The sequence below is a fragment of the Ictalurus furcatus genome, chromosome 5 (genome assembly GCF_023375685.1).
Source record: "Ictalurus furcatus strain D&B chromosome 5, Billie_1.0, whole genome shotgun sequence".
NCBI classification, from domain to species: Eukaryota; Metazoa; Chordata; class Actinopteri; order Siluriformes; family Ictaluridae; genus Ictalurus; species Ictalurus furcatus.
In genome coordinates this window covers 8,194,590-8,215,014 of record NC_071259.1, presented here as the reverse complement: position 1 = coordinate 8,215,014, position 20,425 = coordinate 8,194,590, and the positions used below count along the sequence as shown (strand labels likewise).

The window sequence follows — 20,425 nt, the reverse complement described above, 5'->3', positions numbered from 1 at the left end:
CTGCACCATATCTATGCAACATATGATTGTATGTTTCTCTTTATTATTATTATTCATGTATTATTCGTTTTAGGTCACGCGCAACATTTGCCATACAAGTCTCCGTGAACGAGCTGTTACTATAGAAACGATAACATTAGAACCGGTGTATTCGTATAAACCTGTCCAAGTTGCTGTTAAATGAATCAGCACAAATCTGATTCTGACCAATCAGATTTGAGAATTCAGCAGCGCTCGGGATACTATATTAAATTGAACATATAAATATAAACACAGCACTTGAATGCCCCTACTTACCACGGCCTAAAGGAATCTTGGGAAAGTTGTTGGAAGGGGGCAGTGGGCACGTCTGGATTTTGGCTGGGCCACCGTCCAGGTGCACCGTGGCGACCGTTGCCATGCCAACCCCGTAATCGCATTCAAGTCCGAGACCATCCAAGTCGGGCATGCTTCCGTTAACCAAGATACCCACATGCTAAGAACGGGAGAGAGAAATGATTATTATGTTTTATCTTCCTTTTCTTTTGTTTGATTGCTCAGTGTATGCATATGCGTGTGTGTGTGTGTGTGTGTGTGTGTGTGTGTGTGTGTGTATGCATGTTAATTCTATTGAAATAATTTAATAATTTTCACTCAATGAGTTATTGTGATACTAAACCTGAGATGAAGACAAAGAGGCGTAGAAAGATGAATTCTGTTTTCCTTCATTCCCTCTACTTCATTTCATTAGCATTGTCACTATTGTGTGTGTGTGTGTGTGTGTGTGTGTGTGTGGGCGGGTGTGTGTGTGGGTGTGGGTACGCATTTATTTCATTCTCATAATTTTCTAATCAACGAGTCACTGTTCTATCTGAGATGACATTCATGAATGCTATGAATGGTCACACGTCTCGGCTGGGCTAATCAAATATTTTTCAATAAGTGACAGCGCTGACGAGCACAACGGGGACAAATCTTTCCACTAATTGATTCAAAGATCAAAGATAGAGGCTCGCTGGCTGAAGTCATAGAATAACCTGACATTTCTCAGTCTCTCTTCCTCTCTCTCTCCCTTTCTCTCTCTCTCCACCCTGTGTGCTATTGTCATTAAGATGGAGCACTTCCCAACAGTGGCGGCTGCTTCCTGCTTCCTGTTTCCTGTTTGTGCTGGAGCTGAAGCTGGAACCGTTTCCTGTATCCTTGAATGATGGACAGCTGGGGAATCCATCAAAGAAGGGGTCCCCAAAACACATCTGTAAAACTATTCCAAGAGGTATGAGCTTGAACATGCCGGACATACCAGACACCATAAACTGAGAGGCCATACGCCATTGTTTCAGCTCTAGAGGGACGGCGTTATCATGCTGAATTTGAGCCTGATTTAATTTATTACATTCAGGTGATGGTTTAATATAGAAAAACCATAATATTCCGAAGTTTAACGCGGTAGTCATTTGAGGCAGACAGGATTTAAGATAAGAGAGTCTGATATATAGAGGGTTTAAAGCCTACAGCAGCACCCGCCTGTTCAATAGAACGGAAAATATGAATCAATTTTATTTCAACTGGCTTTGAGGAGATTTAGGATAACAACCTGCGAAGCTGCAAGATGATGCACCTTATTCGTAGAGAGATAAAAACCTTGCTGCGGAGATGGCTAGAAAATGCGTCAGTCCAAGCATGAATGAGTAAAGTTAAGAATTAAAAAAAGAACAAAAAACAATATTGCCCCACAGTTCCAGCTCCACAGCATTCAGCTCATATAATATATAATACACTGTACACCTAGAGGATGCTTCAGGCAAAACTCCTTTTATTGCAAGGACAATAAATGGATTTTGTGAAGTGTGAGATGCTTTTCTGCTCACCACGGTGGTAAAGAGTATTACATGAGTTAGGGTAGCTTTCGTAGCTTTTGCCTGACCTCTGCATGTTCATGATTATTGTCTTCTGTCTTATCCTTTGGACATGTTGTTTAATCAAACTGCCATACCTGCACTTGCTTCCATCTCAGCTTCCATTATGTGACAATAGTGGTCATCTACCCAGATGGATAAGCAGCAGCTCCGCAAGCTTATTGGGGCTTTCTTGTAGCTGTAGTTATTAGAATTGATCTAATTTATATATTCCACAGAGCGAATAAAGCCCATCTCTTTGAGGCATTTGTGAAACACCTTGTAAACCTTTGTGTTTTTATGCATTTTTGAAAGCTGTTCAGAAATATGTTCGTCAGACCAGAGAGGCATTTGGTCCAAGTTGAACCTCAATTCATGTTGCGAGCCATTAGCAAAACAAACACGCTTTTGACGCTTCATGCATTGCTCAACATTATGCATTGCTCAACAGGTTGGTTTGTTGGTCCGTTGGGTCGGATTGCTTTCTCAGCTCCAGAGTCAATTACCTTATGCAGGTGGTCTTGGACCGATTGTTTCGTTGCGGATCTGAGCATGAATGCTGTGTTAATATATGCCTAAAGGAACCGAACCAAGGGAGAAAACGCACCAGGTTCCGAAACAAACGCTCCAAATGAGCCAGGTGTGAAAATGCCTTTGAGATTCTTTGTATTGTCATTTAAACGGTCAAACCTAGTGTGAAGCTTATTATTAACATTACATTTGGGAATCGTGAATTGCAACCAAAAATAAGTAGAGCTGTCTTTTGTAGTGCTGTAGTGCTGTATGTTCAGTGTTTTTTCCAAATGGCTGTTACTGTTGACTCCAGGGAAAGACTTCTGAGTTCTCATTGTGGAGAATGTCACGTTTGGAGGAACTAGGGTATAGTCTTAATCACTTCAGAATGGAACACAGCCACAGCACTTTCTTTGGACTGATGACACATTTTATACCAGCCCTTGCTGTTTGGATCTCCTGAGCTTATTTTGCATTTCGGCAATAGAGTACGATTTCAATCAGTCGGTGTAAAAGCTCTTTTCTGTATATGTTTGTCAGAAATGTCCTGTTTCAGTGGAAACTATACTGCTCTTTTACTATATACATTATATATATAGTGTCATGGTAGCACCAATATCCATCATATATAGCGTCCTGGTAGCACCAACATCCATTATATATAGAGCGTCCTGTTAGCACCAACATCCATCATATATAGAGTCCTGGTAGCACCAACATCCATTATATATAGCGTCCTGGTAGCACCAACATCCATCATATATAGCGTCCTGGTAGCACCAACATCCATCATATATAGCGTCCTGGTAGCACCAACATCCATTATATATATATATAACGTCCTGTTAGCACCAACATCCATTATATATATATATAACGTCCTGTTAGCACCAACATACATTATATATTGCATCCTGGAAGCACCAACATCCGTTATATATAGCGTCCTGGTAGCACCAACATCCATTATATATAGCGTCCTGGAAGCACCAACATCCATTTGATATATAGCGTCCTGGTAGCACCAACATCCGTTATATATTGCGTCCTGGTAGCACCAACATCCATTTTATATATAGCGTCCTGGTAGCACCAACATCCATTTTATATATAGCGTCCTGGTAGCACCAACATCCGTCATATATAGCGTCATGGTAGCACCAACATCCATCATATATAGCGTCATGGTAGCACCAACATCCATCATGTATAGCGTCATGGTAGCACCAACATCCATCATATATAGTGTCATGGTAGCACCAAAGGGGCGCAGAACTACATTACCCATCAGTCCCGGCATGTCACATGTCACTAATCACTCACACTTGTTTCCTGTTTCATCTTGATTAGCACCACTATTTAAGTTCTATGCTGCATCTCAATTCGCCTACTATCCGTCCTAAATAGTATCCGAGATGAGAATTAGTGTGTCCCAAATCGTAGTATGTTGAATCGAGTATCCCCCAAAGGTACCTGGATAGTCTAATATTTCCGGTAGATTTTCAAAGTGTGACTCCGTGGACACTTTTTCAGCTAATACTGCCCACAACTCCTTGTTCGAGGGAGGAGGAGTTTTGTAATGGTTTGCTTCACCGAATTCAAGGGCACATTTTAGAGAGGTGTAAATGAAATGTGGAAAAATATATCAAGGGGATGGTAAATGAATGTATCTAGTATACATTATATAAGGACATGCCATTACATGATGTGTTAGTATTTCCCAGTACTTACTCTTTTGCTACACACCCAAAAGGATGTACGTTTTCTGCACAAAAAGAGTGCATAGTATAAGTAGGTGAATTGGGACTTGGCACTAGTTTTTCAGTGTCTCGCAGTGAAGCTTCTGTTGTTGCTGTTGTATTGCCGTTGGTTGTTGTGTATGCCACAGTATCGCCTGTAAAGTCTGTATGGGTTTTTTTTTTGCCTCGTATCAACACTTCATGTTTCCGGTTCTTGTTTTCACAGACTTGGTTGTTCTTGTTTTGTGTGTACTTCACATAATGAATAATCTGCACTTGTATCCGCCTACGTCTCCCAACCCCTGACATATAGAGAGAATCACAAAGTGGACTGCATTACAGTTATGTGAGGTTTGGGAGAACACATCAGATGTCATTGTGGCTTAATTCTAGCAAACAACCAAAAAAAAAAACTATACCTCAACTTTAAGTAAGTATAGTACACCAAACCAAGCTGGAAAAAACCTTATATGGAGTTCCTGCTCTTTAAATGTGATTTTCTCTATCACTTTCGGTGATTTATGAAGCTAGAACTTTACTTCTGGTTGATAAACAAAAGTGAAACACATCTCCGTTCAGGAAAGTTTAAGAAAATGTCCAAATTTTTGAATTGTGAACTTTTGTGTATGTTGATTACCGTAATGCCGGCCGTCAGGCTGAACTCTGGTGGAGTAAAGGTCATGGAAGGGCACTGCTGAGGCCCTTCTCCCATACTGATCCACGAATGCGCCACACCACTGAAGCACTCCTGCTGAACCGAGCACCTGCACAGACCAGAGAGGATTATGGGAAACCGAGGTTTATCCAGAGACGTGGCACAAAATAAATAAATGAATAAATAAAAATCACAGACAGACAGAGGGCAGGCGCACATAATGCATCCACGCATTATAGTGGTAACCTCTTATCAACAGACAGGGCATTTTGAAAACACACAGACACTGATCTTCAGCACGGGTGTGGGTTTGATTCCACTCACACACGTTCCCATGACAACAGCCCCCCCGGCACTGAGATCAGAGCGCTGCTAATTTCATTAAAAAGGCTAACAAGACCAGTCTTTATCTATACATGGATGTGTGTGTGTGTGTGGGGGGGGGGGGGGGTCTATTAGACATGGAATTCCCTTCCAGACAGAGGCCTTTTATTATGACTTATGTTACAAATGGTAATCCCAAATATTCCCGCTCATTGCTCCATTTTACACTGCCCACACACATACCTTCCCACTGTCCTTATCTCTCTCTCTCTCTCTCTCTCTCTCACACACACACACACACACACACACACAGAGCAATGTCACACTGCCCTTAAACTATAGTAGACCCCAGTTAGCTTTTTATGGAAAGTGAAAACAGACTCTCAAGCATATTCCTATTTATATATTTTTAGTTGCGTTAGACATTGTTCTGCTTATTATAAGTAAGCATTTATTTCATATAAGTTTAATACTACTTTGAGATATGAAGCAACATGGTCTCACGAAACGATGAAATGAAATGAAAAGGTATTAAAGTTAAGGTTAGGATTAGCGTTCATATACTTCTTACGACCGCATTCATATGAGATCAAACGAAATCCAACCGCATCGCCCTTGCTCAGTCTAATCCTTCAAATATTTCATGAAATCAAGTTCTTTTCTAGCCAACGTGTCCCATAATACCCTAAAAGTCTCTGGGCATTTGAGTACCTTCAATTAATCAGGGGTGGAAAAAGTAACGAGAAATTATACTTGAGTGAAAGTGCGGTGTCAAAAGCTCAGTTCAAAGTGAAAGCATCCACCCAAAAATATACTCGAGTGAAAGTCAAAAGGTCGCTACTCCTAAATGTACTGGCAAACTGACATGTAAATAAGAAGAGACCTTCGAGATTTGTAACAAGTACTATGAAGGTCTAAAGCAGTTTTCAGCAACCCTCTTCCTTGAGATCTACCCTTCCTGCAGGATTCATCTCCAGTCAAAATGTAACACACCTGTTTTAGTGGATCAAGAACTTCTTAATGCAATGACTAGATGGTCAGGTGGGCGAAAGGCTGCGTCTCAAACAGCTCAGTGCACTGATCAGGGAGTCGGCCATTTTAAAGGGCTGTCTCAATCGCAAAATCCTTCCAGTGCACCGGAACATTCGCTCCCCAAAGAAATCCCACAATGCACCACAAAAACTAGGGAGCATCAATGCTCACCATGTTCTCTTACTGGAAATGACATCATATTCTCTGAACATGTTTTCTGTCAGCTCCAAAAAAATTTTTTTTTAACTTTATTTGACGTTCTATATACGGTTTGTTTAACTTTATTTGACGTTCTATATACGGTTTGTTTAACTTTATTTGACGTTCTATATACGGTTTGTTTAACTTTATTTGACGTTCTATATACGGGTTTAAATGTTTAATTATTTATTTATTTTAATCCACGAGGTAGTCTACAATCTTGCTTGACATATTATGACAGAATTGCATGTGATTAAGCTAACAAATTTATATGATATCCATCCATCCACTTATTCTACAGGGTCACGGTGAACCTTTAGCCTATCCCAGGGAGCATCGGGCACAAGGTGGGGTACACCCTGGACGGGGTGACAATCCATCACTCAGTCAGACACATTGACACACCTATTCATACACTACAGACAATTTGGACATGGTCTAAATAAAACCATGAACATAGGCTTTTCTTGTCGTCGAGATTCAATATTAGTAATCAGTTTCAATAGTACTCAAGTCGAGTATAAACCTTACCAAAATAATAATTCAGTAGAGTAACAAAGTAAGATGTTTTTCAATCCCTAACAATATGGGTGCATTGCTATTGTAGTAGAGATGACCGATGAAAAAAACTCTCGTTCTCATGAAACTATATGCTTTAAAAACAAAAAAAAGAACATACAAATGCAGCTTTTATATGAGGCTGAGGAATACTGTTTGCTTACTTAGACTCCTACCAACTGTGTGTGTGTGTGTGTGTGTGTGTGTGTGTGCAAGTATGAATGTCTGAACTTTTACAGGAGCTCAGAGACGGTCAGAGCCAAGAGGTCAGCCCAGCTGCTGAAAATAGAACAGAATGAGACATCAGAGAAAAATCCCCCAGACACACACACTCACACACACACACACACACAATGATTTTCCAAAGCGTTTAAAGTGCGGTTTGATCATTTTAAACCTCCGAATAAAACTCAGCGTCATGAAGCAAAGTAAATGTTATTCATGCGAGTCATTACGTAGTCCGAACGGAAATCGTTAACCTTTGTAAACAACGTCCGTTTTCAGAATAAATGAGACTGTCCGAATATTCCTCCTGTGCGCTCACACAAAATCCTTCCTGTAAACTATAAGGCCCACTCTTTCTTCCAAACATCTGCTGCTCTACTAGATGAAGCATTAATATGTATTGATTGCGTCTCTTTTACTATCCAAATTGTTCCCACAGCGAACAAACACATTTCCACACAAAACAGTGAGCGCTTTCTTTAACCAAGTACCAAATGCGTGATGCTTAGAACTGTAAAAGACGTCTATTATGACTTCTTGAACGGCACGTATTGGGAGGATTAACGATATTACTTGCAGTATAATTAGATTAATAATGACTCGATCAGACACTGAGTCAATTGAGGTGAAGCTCAGACTTGAGGCCAAGCAGGCTGACCTAGCATGACTTTACCCATATCCCAACCCCCCACCCTCCCACACACACAAAAAAACACAGTTGAGATTTGCATGCTTAATATCTGGTGCGCTATAGTGTCTCATATCTTCAAAGCAAACTGAACATACACACAGCATGTATACATTCAGGCGTACACTCCTCAATAGAAGTGTTGCACAATACACATACTACTGCACATGCATGTGGTTAAAAAGATTCCCAATCTGGTCTGACATTTCTCCCTGAATGAGCTAGTGTGGTCGCAACATCAACAGGCCTTTGTCAGAAAGTCAGATGAACGAAATGGGGAGGGAGCTTCAGCACGAGTGTTTCGGTCATTCCATTTCCATTCCAAGCACCCTATGTTCAAACTAAACTTCAACTGAACATAAAGCCAACCGCTTATAAACTAACTGCGAGCAATCCGAGTTCACATTTGAGCTTTGAAGTGCCTGTAAAACTCCTCCGCTGTAAACAGTGTCCTTTTCCACAATTGGTGTGCAAATGAAAGTTCGTAATGAAGACGAGTCATCTGTATCAAGGCAAAAATGAGTGTTTCTATGGCAACAACTTACAACGGGACGTTTATCGGTCCTGCCAGGATTATGCGATTTTGTGATCGCAGAAATGAACGAAAAAATCGAGCAAACTCCGCAAATATTCGGAGGAGCGTGCGGTTTTTTCGAAATTTCCGCAAATTTGCGGTGATGTCATTAAAACGCACGTTCAGCCAAAGGTCATCTGCGATTCACGTGCGTCACACATGAATACAGCTAAAAGGTCTCATTTACCAACACAAATCACTGTGAAAGTTTCACTAATTCAAGTACTTTTCCACAAAAAAAAGCAGAAATTTTGAAAAAAGCCAAAGCAAAATTGAGCAATTTCGGGTGCAGCAATCACAAAATAAAAAGAAAACTCGAAATGCTTTATATCAGACGTGCCGCATAAAAAGATTTTGTAAAATGGTGATGTTTTCTGTAAGGACACGTTTATTTGGCTGTGTTTTTTTTTAAGGAGTCTCCAATGTCTTTGTAACAATCAGAGATAAAACACTAGAGTGCTTTGTAACAATCAGAGATAAAACACTACTTTTTAGTTTTCTAAAAGATGAAAAGATGGCTATGTGTCATATCACAGCAAACCAGTGACTACATTTCCCATCCTGCACTGCAACCTACAAACATGGCCGCCATGGACCACAATTCTCAGAACACTCACTTTCATTCTAATCACGCACACCCGCATCCAATCTCACACACAATCACACCACACATAAAAGAGACTGTTTGAACACTAAGCCTTTGCGAAGTATTACGTGTGTTATCCGTATAGCAAGCGTTTGTTTCTCGGTTCATGTGTGATCTTGAGTTTTGATCTTGTTCTCGCCCATGTTCTCGCCCTTGTTCTCGCCCATGTTCTCGCCCTTGTTCTCGATTCCTGTTTTGTCTCGTTTATGCCCGTTTGCCGATCGCCTGACCCATTGCCTGTTTTTTGACTACGCTATTGTCTCATGATTTGGATTTGTCTGCCTGCCTCTCTTTAATGAAAGCTCTTATCTGCACTTGAATCCGTCCTAACCTCCATTACGTGACACTATGTGGGTTCCTGGTAACATATTTTTGTCTTCTAAAGCTAGCAAAAAGAGACGCTAGTGACGAAATGACCATTTATATCTGCCATAACGTAAGCGATAACAGGAACTTGTCTTGAAGATGTTCCATTGCATTAAACATAACTATAAATAGTTATGTAAAAGTATGACATGTCATTTTTCTTTAATCCACTCAGCCTTGTTTTTGGATTGGACTGTATCACACTTTTAAATTGCTTTGGGTAGAACCATCTGGCAAGTGGATGCATGTAAATGAAACATTATCACTTGACTTAGGAAAGCGTGCAGTTGTGAAATTTCTTATAGCTTGAGTGACGGAGAAACAGAAGTGTATTATTGAGAGAGTTGTACTGAGATGACAGAGAACAGAGATTTATTGATATTGGATGCATAGGCTAAGGTCGTGTGATATGCAGTATATTTGTCGTATATACTTGTGGTCGATTTGCTAGTAAAGAAACTCTTACCTGCTTTCGAGTGTGCACCAGCCGCAGTAAGCATCGCTGGCACCGAGACAGTCACTGCACGACGTGTACTGGCCACATCCGGACACTCGCACCCTCAAGAGCTACAGAGAAATGTATTTCAGCATTCTTGGTTAAATAAGCATGGGCTCAATATATATTCTTTACAATGAGAGAATCAGATAACATGTAAGGTATGTTATCTGAATGTTAGCAAATTGATACAATCACCTTGAGTCATCCCTAAAAAGCTTGTTTCCTGATATATACAGTATATATGTCAATTTATGTGTCACTATGATGTACATGGCAGTTTTCTTTATACACCATATAAACTGCAATAACAAGAGTGGAAACACATTAAACATTATATATACATACATACATACATATATATATATACATATATATATATATATATATATATATATATATATATATATATATATATATGTGTGTGTGTGTGTGTGTGTGTATAGAGATTAAACATTAAACATAATATATATATATATATATATATATATATATATATATATATATATGTGTGTGTGTGTGTGTGTGTGTGTGTGTGTGTGTACATATAACATATACACATATGTAACATATGCAATTACATATACAATATATAAACTATATATAGTTTTTCTATCAATATATATATATATTATAGTTTTTATTCAAAATCAGTTTTTTATTCAAAACCAAACTTTCTCCAAAATCATTTTTCCCCTCAAAATCAATTTTCCCCTCAAAATCATTTTTTTCTCTGCAAAAATCTGACATTTTTCTATCTTTTTTCCCCCAAATCCAATTTTTGTCCTGAATCCTTGTTTTTTCCCTCAAAATATTTTTTTCTCCTCAAAATCAGTTTTTCTCTCAATATCATTTTTAATCTCAAATTAATTTTTCCTGAAAATATCTTTTTCTTTCTCAAACATAGTTTTTTCTCCTTTCCCACTTTCCCTCAAAATCAGTTTTTAATGATTTTTTTTTTTCTCCTCAAAGTCAATCTTTCCCACAAGATCATTTTCTGATATTCTGAATGTTTTCTTTTTTTTAAATCCAGTTTCTGTTTTGAATGATTATCAACTTTTTCCTCAAAACATTTTTTCTCTTCTAAATCAATCTTTCCCCACAATCATTATCTCTCAAAATCAGTTATTCTCTATAAAAAAAATCAGAAATCTTTCCTTGTTTCCTCAATCCAGTTTTTATCCCAAATCCTTGTCAAATTCTTCATCAAAATCCATTTTTCCCATCAAAATATTTTGTTCTTTCTCCTCTAAATCAATCTTTCCCCATAATCATTTTCCCCTCTAAATCAGTTTTTCTCCTCAGAATCAGCTTCTTCTCCTTTTTTCCCCCTCAATCCAGTCAGTTTTTCCCCCAAATCACTTCTCCCTCAAAATAATTTTCCCCTTAACATTTTTTTCTTCTTCACAAAATCAATTTTCATTTCTCAAAATATTTTCTTTAGCTTATTTACTCCTATATTACTCATAATTAGAAGAATATTACATTGATAATTGATATTACAGTATGCTAATTGCTTGCTTTGGGTTAAATGTTGTGCTGAATGTAACATGTTAGGACAGTGTGTGCTGTTCTCTTGGTTAATAAACATAAATTTCCAATAAACAGTTCTGTAAAAGTTTGTCTCTTTTACTGTGAAATCAACATTTTTAATTCTAATATCATCCAAAGACTATTGGTTTTATTAAGTATGCAAACTTACCCATAATGTATTTAATTAGACAAAAGGCTGATTTGAATAAATACAAATTTGCATAAAATGCTAATTCTTCTGAAAAAGTCCAATACAAATTATACTTGTTAGCATATCATCACTCGACTGGTAATGATTGATTGTGACGTCTATTCTTTCAAATCCTATTAGTATCTCAAAGTATTCTGAAATACTCTTATTTATTGCTGCACATTTTTGTTTTGTCTGTGCCTTTAATAATGATCCAATGGAAGCAAGTCCAGGTGTTCATAAACCTTTAACTGGCAGTATTTTGATCAATGTAATACTAATAATACTGTTATATATAGGGCCTAAAGCAAACACTCTTAAATACACAGACACAGACACACACACACCCCACATACACAACATATGTTCAGGCAGCTTGTCAGGTTATATCTCAGTTTTGTATGTGTGCAGTTCTCATGTGCCTCGGGCTCACACATTGATCTTTCACGCGACTACGCATTCGCATTCAATTTCACACCTCGCAATAAACTCCGTGCCCAGATATGACATGCCTAACAACCTCTCCTCTTACCTTCCACATCACACAAAGCCACTATAAAAAGAAAGGTGTTTGAACATGGGAGAAAGGGAGAGACGGTACAAATACATCAGCAGCGATTCTTCAGAGGCTCTTAAATAATACCGCGGGAAAAAAAAAAAGAAAATAAAGTTACGCCATGATTTGACTTTTCGAAATCTAAGGAAGGTAGTATAATTGATAATGTAATCATATTTCGAGACATAATTGATGAGGATAATTTAATCAGCAGAGGTTATTGATAAACATAATCTGATCTTCTCAGTGTGTAATGTGCAATTCCTCTCTCTCTCTCTCTCGCTCTCTGTCTCTCTCTTTCTCTCTCTCTCTGTCTACCTGTCTCTTTCTCTCTCTGTGTGTCTATCTGTCTCTTTCTCTCGCTCTCTGTCTCTTTCTCTCGCTCTCTGTATATCTGTCTCTTTTTCTCTCTGTCTACCTGTCTCTTTCTCTCTCTCTCTGTCTATCTGTCTCTTTCTCTCTCTCTGTCTACCTGTCTGTTTCTCTCTCTCTCTGTCTATCTGTCTCTTTCTCTCTCTCTCTGTCTCTTTCTCTCTCTGTCTCTGTATATATCTGTCTCTTTCTCTCTCTCTGTCTGTCTCTCTCTCTGTCTATCTGTCTCTTTCTCTCTCTCTCTCTCTCTCAATCTCATATTTCTCTCTCTGTCACATCTTTGTCTCTGTCTTTTGGTCTGTCTCTTGCTCTGTCCTTCTCTATATCTCTCTGTGTCGCTCCCTATCTCTCTTTCTGTCTCTCTCTCTTTGTCTCTTTCTGTCTCTCTCTGTCATCTCTCAGTGTCTTTCTCTCTGTCTCCCTGTCTGTCCATCTCTCTCTCTCTCTCTCTCTCTCTCTCTTTCTGTCTATTTCCAGGACATGGAAAATCTATATTTAAGAGTTGATAGGATTTAAATGTATAAAACAAATAGCTCATATTTGTCTCTACATGAGAGTTATGCATGAAATAATTAACAAGCATGCTTTCTAGCACCATGTATTTTCGAACTCTACTTTAAGGTCTAGTTGTAACAGCACACGGGGTGTGATGAGAATACCGTATAATATTTAGAACTTTATAACAACACGCTGTTTAGGAAGAAACAGTTTTACACAGTTTTTGGTTCATATAAGCTGCTGATGTAAATCTTCATACTCACATGGTGACTCGTCATGAGGTACAAGTAGTTCCTGTCATTCGGGTCAAAGGTCATAACGTGATGAACCGGTTCTCCAGCGGGAAGCCGCAACGACCACTGATTGGCCACTGAAAGATTGCGCAGCAGGGACAGCTGTTTAGAAGAGACAACATTAGCACCTTCGTTAATGAACGCTTCACTGCTAGTAAATTAGTGTACAGTAACTAATGGTTTATAACTGTGTTCGTTTAATGCAAAAGAAAACTTTATATAATATCTATCTATCTATCTATCTATAGATAGATAGATAGATAGATAGATTTTTATGACTACTTTAACAAGGTAGAATCTAAAATTTAATCTAATTTAATTTAATTTTACATCATACAGTATATTGTCCTTTCCCACACAGTGTTTTGGTTTTTTTAAATCAAAACTTTTAACTATTCACATCAAATCACGCTTGAATAATCTTTCTGAGTTTGAGCCAAGCTGCTCAGGCAACTGTGCTAATTATATAAATCAGTAGATTTGGACATGCAGAGATGATAAATCTCAATTCTTTCCAATTCCTGTTTTAGTATGTGCAGGACGTTAACTTGTGAGCACACAGTCATCTATGAGAATGAAAGAAAGAATGTCATATATTGAAAAAACAATGGCGGCCAAGTGGAAGTCAGAATCACACTCTTCCTCAACATGTGGTTCGGGCAGATTCAGGTAGGAGGTGTGGACCAAAAAAAAGAAGAAACAAAAGCCCTTCAGATAATTAATGCATGATTACAATTTATATACTTTATATATGTTTCATATGGAGTCTTCCTGCTACTTTATGAATCTGTTTATGTATTCTGAGCTGAGCGTGTGAGGATTTAGACATTGCTCCATGCTAAACTGGTGGCTGTAACTTCCCCTTCATTTTTACATTAGTCTCATTGTTTCTGAGCTGAACATGGCTTAACTGACTGGCTGCATTTGGAGGGGGGAAAAAAAAAGAAGATGTGTTACAATTACAGGGAAGTTATTATCAGGTCATTGCCAGCAGCACTGTACTCCAAATGGTATCAAGATGAAAGTTCCTAAGTTACAACATGTTTAACGAGTAAGTCATTAAGTAATCAATCGTGGTATTTTAATAGCCATGCAAGGGGGCAGTATTAGAGTTTGCAACAATTCATACCAGTCATAAAGATTTATGAATAACAGCAAAAACTTTGCTTTGCACATATTCTCTACAGCTTTTTTTTTTTTTTAACATGGTCATCATAATAATTGCTGCAATCCTGTGAAATGACATTTAGTAGAATATATGGAGGAATTTGCCACATCACATTTCAAAAGACGGCTATTAAGACACGATAATCCAAACGGCACTAACATGTAAAATGGTTCGGTAGAGTAAAGGTGTTAATTGTTGTTCTGGGGCTGAAGTGATATGAAGCGAACTGTTGATTATCTACTCAAATGCAAATTGATGTGACTGTGAAATGCATCTGGAAATCTGTGAAAACTACAGAAGAAACTTGAGTGGAATGATATCCCAATATCCGTCTCTCTCTCTCTCTCTCTCATATATATATATATATATATATATATATATATATATATATAGAGAGAGAGAGAGAGAGAGAGAGAGAGAGAGAGAGAGAGAGAGAGAGGGGTAGTACATATATTTTTTTGGAGGATATAAATAACTTTGATTACATCCTTTTCCAAATAATAGGATTATTATTACACGATAGAGCCAAATGCTTGATTCTGAGTGGTCAGAAAGTAATTGCTAATCAATCAGTAGTTCTGGCTGTAATTCAAATGATATTATCATTTCTATACTGACCATTCTTTTTTTTTTTTTAAGAAAAAACATATAATCACTAATATGGTAGGAGTTTTCTCTAATGTTTATTTAACATTTATGGAAGGAGTCTATGGAAGTGTCAGAAAGTTTTTCTTTCACCACAGAAAAGTCTTCATGTTTGCTCTTCTTAGTTTCTTGGTGTAAATTTTTTTGCTGTTCTCATTAACTTCAAGAGAGAAACATTGAGAGAGACTGGTGAGGGAACAACTGTTTATCACTGCTGTAATGTAAGTGTTGTTCATGAAGTCATTGAAAATGGTAATTGTCGGCAGATTGCTGTGGTAGAAGAGGAATAAAACACTTCAGGACGTGCTGTTATAGAAAAAAAACCAACTGTGGGGTGGTAACATAACAGCATACCCCCCAGCATGATTATTAGTACAGGTTGCATACTTTTCTCCTGGCTGTATCAAACAAACAGACAGATTTTAAAAGACTACACCATAAAAAAAAGCTGGCATGCTAAAGGATAAATCAGGATCCTAAGCACGGATAAACCTTGATCCTAAGCACGCAATCAGACTTATACTGCTTGCACAGTGCCAGCTCATTGAAGCGTGCTAATCTAAAGTACAGATCTGAAAGAAATGCTGGGCATCAAATCCAGGACCGTACTCATGTGAATAACATACTTGAGCTCTAAGCTAGATTTTCATCACGCTGACAGAGATCAGTTCTGTCTTTTCAAATGCGCATGGGAAATGGAGCAAACTGAATGTTACACTGTGTTAGGGGCAACACATGGATACAAGCTGGCAGTACTACGTACTTAAAATATATGCTTCAAAAAAAGCTTTAAGACTTTCTACAGTGTTTGAAATACAATGTTTAAAATCCTGTATACTACTTTTAGCCCCTAACATAAGTATATTAGGAACTACAGCTCTTAAACTTTGTATCAAGTATGCATCATTCAACATGAAAGGATACTGAAATATTTCACACTGAGCATATAGTGGACTATGTAGGTCCTACATCAGCTTTATGTTATACTCCATATAGTGAAATGATATAATGAGTAGGAAGCTCTTGGGCATTTGGCCTAACTGTAGATGTTGGTTGGTGTAAGAAATATCTAGCTAAATATCAACAAGAAAAAGTGGGTACATTCTCCATCGTTAAACTTTTACGGAAAAAGTGATGATTTGCTCGTGGAAGCAATTCTAAACATATAATTGTGACTACGGCTGCTTTCCACATATCGTATTTCGCAATTTACCCTTAAAAACACTCGGAAAGACACAAATGACTAAGACTGAGCCTGTGACATGTGGTTTACAATCCCTTACCACTTTACCATTATACCACACAAAAAGCTGCATGGGAAAGGAACAGAGTGAAAACATAACCACAGAATATAAAACACAGTGTGAAAGCTGCTAGAGCTCAATCAAACGTGTGCTGAAAAACAAAAGCCATGATAGAAATACTGAGAAACTCGAGTGGACATCCATGTTTCACCAAAACATGCTTCATCCAAGACCAAATTGAACCCTTGACAAGAATCCTTGCCTCTTAGCCACAATGGCAAGTTTTTAATCTGACCAAACGTTTACATTTACACTGATCATTTGGCAGAGAGTTTTAGACAAAGTGAAATACAAATGAGGCACAATCGAATCTAAAGCTTAGTGTTTAAGGGTTGGGGTTAACTCTCTGGAAGGCCTCTCTACTTTCCAGTCACTCATACAGAATCTTAACCACGGAACCACAGCTTCTCTTTACTTAATGATCATGTGCTTCTGCTCATTACATACCATTCACTTCCATTCACAGTATGATCAAATTTATATGGACTGCGGTCCTGTGTAGTCTTAGCTCTGTCCATGTGGTTCAAATGAATTATAACATACTGTAGACTCTGATTTCTTTTCTTGGCTGACTCCGATGTGGGCTTCTGATGGGTTGCTGCAGCCCATCCTTCATCAAGGATCAAAGTGTTGTGCATTCTGAGATGCTTTTCTGCTCACCATCTTATAGTTGTCATGTCAGCTCAAACCAGTGTGGCTATTCTCCTCTGACCTCTCTCATTAACAAGGCTTTTCCACTGACAGAACTGCTGCTCACTGTATGTTTTTTTGAGGCATTTCCTGCACCATTCTGTGTAAATGTGAAAATCCCAGCAGTTTCTGAAATACTCAGACCAGCCCATCTGGCACCAAGGACCATGCCACGGTCACACACCCACCATTCCGTTTCATTTGAATATTAACTGAAGCTCTTGACTTATACAGTCTGTACAGATTTATGCAGTCTATTGCTGCCATGTGATTGGCTGATTGGAATGGCATGTATGAGCAAGTGTTCAGGTATTTCTAATAAAGTTAGTGTATGTGGTAATTCTGGGAGTGCAATCTCAAGACTACCATTCCACCAATGAGCATTTACAAATATGTATGTAAAGTAAACATAAAGACATTTTAAACATAGGTAATCTATTCTTCCCGATAACTTATTAGCATGTTTCAGATAAATATCTTAAACAGTTAATAAACCCTCTCTACAGTACATCTTTGCCTGCCACTAAAACACCATCTTACCATGAAATATAATTGACAAAATACTCCAAAATAATATTTTTGCATTAACGTGTGAACCCAATGTGTGAACATGCTTTCCCATGAATCATCCATTATAATTGATTTTGGTTTGGTTTACTCATGCAAGGAAGCTGCGTCATCATTCCTTTTTCTTTGTGCCCTTAGCTTGGATGCTAGTAGCCATATTTCGTGTATTTACTAATTAATTTCAAGCATGCTACTCATTCAAGAGCAGAATATAGCCAAGAGAAAAAACTTTAAAAATAAAATAAGATTATTGCCTGAGATCATTCGAATGGTTTGAATGGTTAAATCCAAGTTTTCTACGTTCTGTGTTGAAAAATAATTTTTAATAAAAGTTTCATTTTTAAGAGGTAAGGCTAAATGGCACCCCATGGAAAAACCCAGCTATATGCTTGGACTTGTATCCTGTCTCAGTTGTAAGTCACTTTGGATAAATATGTCTATAACGAATAGATGTAAATGTGAATGTAAATGTAAATGTAAATTTTTGTCTGTTAAAGGGGCAAGCCCACACACACAGACACACCTGTCCAGATGCAGTAGCACAGAAAGCACAATGAATCATGACACTGGAAATCCATGCAGTCACAAAACACACAAATGATGCCAAAAAAACAGAAAAAAAACCCCTCACACACTCACACACACACACACACACACTTGAACACCTGCTCTGCTACAGGGTCAGGGTGTCTAGCTTCCAGCACATCAAAAGAACTCTTTCTTTCATAGTCACTCAGCTGCAACAGGCTGAGTGTATGTGCACGCACGTGTGTGTGTGTGTGCGTGTGTGTGTGTGTGTGTGTGTGTGTGTATGTGAGTGTGTGAGAGCGAGAGAGAGAGAGTCCGTTTGTGTGTGATTCAAATCAAAGTGTCTATTTTGGTTTAGATGGTCCTTGCTGAGAGACAGAGGGAAGTGGAAAACAGACACACACAGAAACACAACAAAGGTAGAGGCTGACTGGAAAACCACTGATGTACATGTCTGGTGCAGATGTTCCATAGATGTCCTATCTGAAAGACTGTTGGAACATTTAAGAGAATCCATAAATGAAAGGGTAGATGGATAGATAGATGACTGGATGGATGTATGGATGGATGCACATAACGATAGATTAAACTGTAAGAGTAAGAGACAGAACCCACAGGGCGGCTGTGGCTCAGGTGGTAGAGCGGGTTGTCCACTAATCGTAGGGTTGGCGGTTCGATTGCCGGCCCACATGACTCCACATGCCGAAGTGTCCTTGGGCAAGACACTGAACCCCAAGTTGCTCCCAATGGCAAGTTAGCACCTTGCATGGCAGCTCTGCTACCATTGGTGTGTGAGTGTGTGTGTGAATGAGACACAGTGTAAAGCGCTTTGGATAAAAGTGCGCCATTTACCATTTACCATTTACCATATATGAAACGATGGATGGATGGAATCAATGGACCTATAAGAGTAAGAGACAGTATTCACAGAATGAAAAGTAAGAGTAGGAGACAGAATGCAGAGATGAAAGGGTAGATGGATGGTTGGATGGGTGTATGGATGGGTGGATGGATGAAGTAAAAGACAGAATCCATGGCTGGATGGATGGATGGAACTGTAAGAAACAATGCGCAGATGGATGGATGGATAGATGGATGGATGGTTAGAACTGTTAGAGTAAGAGAATGAATCCATAGATGGAAGTGTAGATGTATGGGTGAATGGATGGATGGTTGGATAGATGGATGGATGGATGGGACTGTAAGAGTAAGAGACCAAATTCATAGTTAGTCTATAGCTCTATAGACACAGAAATTGCTATTGTATGCAGGAATAGAGAAATGGGTGGATGAAAGTATGGACAGATGGACAGATGGATGAATGACACACTAAGAACTGATTTGTACATCTGCATCTGCATATCTGCAAACATGTGCATCCGTCATTCACGTACATTCCCTCTGGTGTCTGCCAGAATAGACAGAAATAGAAACAAATCTCAAGGAAACAAAAAATGTAAAGGAAACTTGAGACAAAGGAGGAAAAGGATAAAGTACTGGACTTGTCGCAACATTACACTGGAATTTGACTCGCGTTCCCTTTATTCATGCCCAGCTTTGGATCTTTGCCCAATGTTTTCCATAAACATTCACCCACTTCCCTCTATCGTAACCTATTAAAGCTGGGTTATAAACGCTTATACAGATGTTAAGAGATGTTCAAACTGCTAGTGCTACTTCTACATTAGTATCACTTCTTGTTACAATCCAAAGCTTTCCAAACACTATCAGTGTGCTCAACCAGTCACAGTTTGTTTTAGGCACAACACCAGTTTCACCAGATTTTGGAGGTGTGAGCGTCAGCTACTCTGCCAGTCTCCTTGAGCTGTTCTTACTCATAATGGATGGAGAAGAATAAATGGACAGATGGATTCGACGACACATTGAAAGGGAAGAAGGAAACGAGTGTGTATTATAGAAACACGTGTTCATAAAGCCTATAAAAAATGAAAAGCTTACAAAATGTTTGCAGTCTATAGTCCTGTCTTATATATCACAGCTTTACTAATTAGGAGAAGGGAGAGAGGTAGAAAGAGAGAGGGGAAGTCGAGTGTGTGTGTGTGTGTGTGAGTGTGTGTGTGTGTGTGTGTGTTTGTGTGTGTTATTGTATTAGCAGGTTTTAAGAGTGGCATATAAGCAGAGGTTGAGCTGTAACTCAATCTGACTGCACTAACACATCTCCAAGTCACC

At 38.5% G+C, this 20,425-nt stretch overlaps 1 protein-coding gene and 1 long non-coding RNA gene across 2 annotated transcripts in view; one reads left to right on the top strand and one right to left on the bottom strand.

Moving 5' to 3' along the window:
• plxnd1 (plexin D1) overlaps positions 1–20,425 on the bottom strand; it is a 114,335-nt gene that overhangs the window by 83,280 nt on the left and 10,630 nt on the right. Inside the window, exons 3-6 of the mRNA XM_053624587.1 lie at positions 13,304–13,435; positions 9,862–9,962; positions 4,764–4,890; positions 298–475 (exon numbers count right to left, since the gene is read on the bottom strand). Of these exons, the coding sequence (XP_053480562.1) occupies positions 298–475; positions 4,764–4,890; positions 9,862–9,962; positions 13,304–13,435 (538 nt within the window). The remainder of the gene's footprint in view (positions 1–297; positions 476–4,763; positions 4,891–9,861; positions 9,963–13,303; positions 13,436–20,425) is intronic.
• On the top strand, positions 433–8,802 carry LOC128607615 (uncharacterized). Its single transcript, XR_008385921.1, has 3 exons — positions 433–1,252; positions 6,640–6,685; positions 7,113–8,802. It is a non-coding gene; the product is annotated as an uncharacterized LOC128607615 (long non-coding RNA).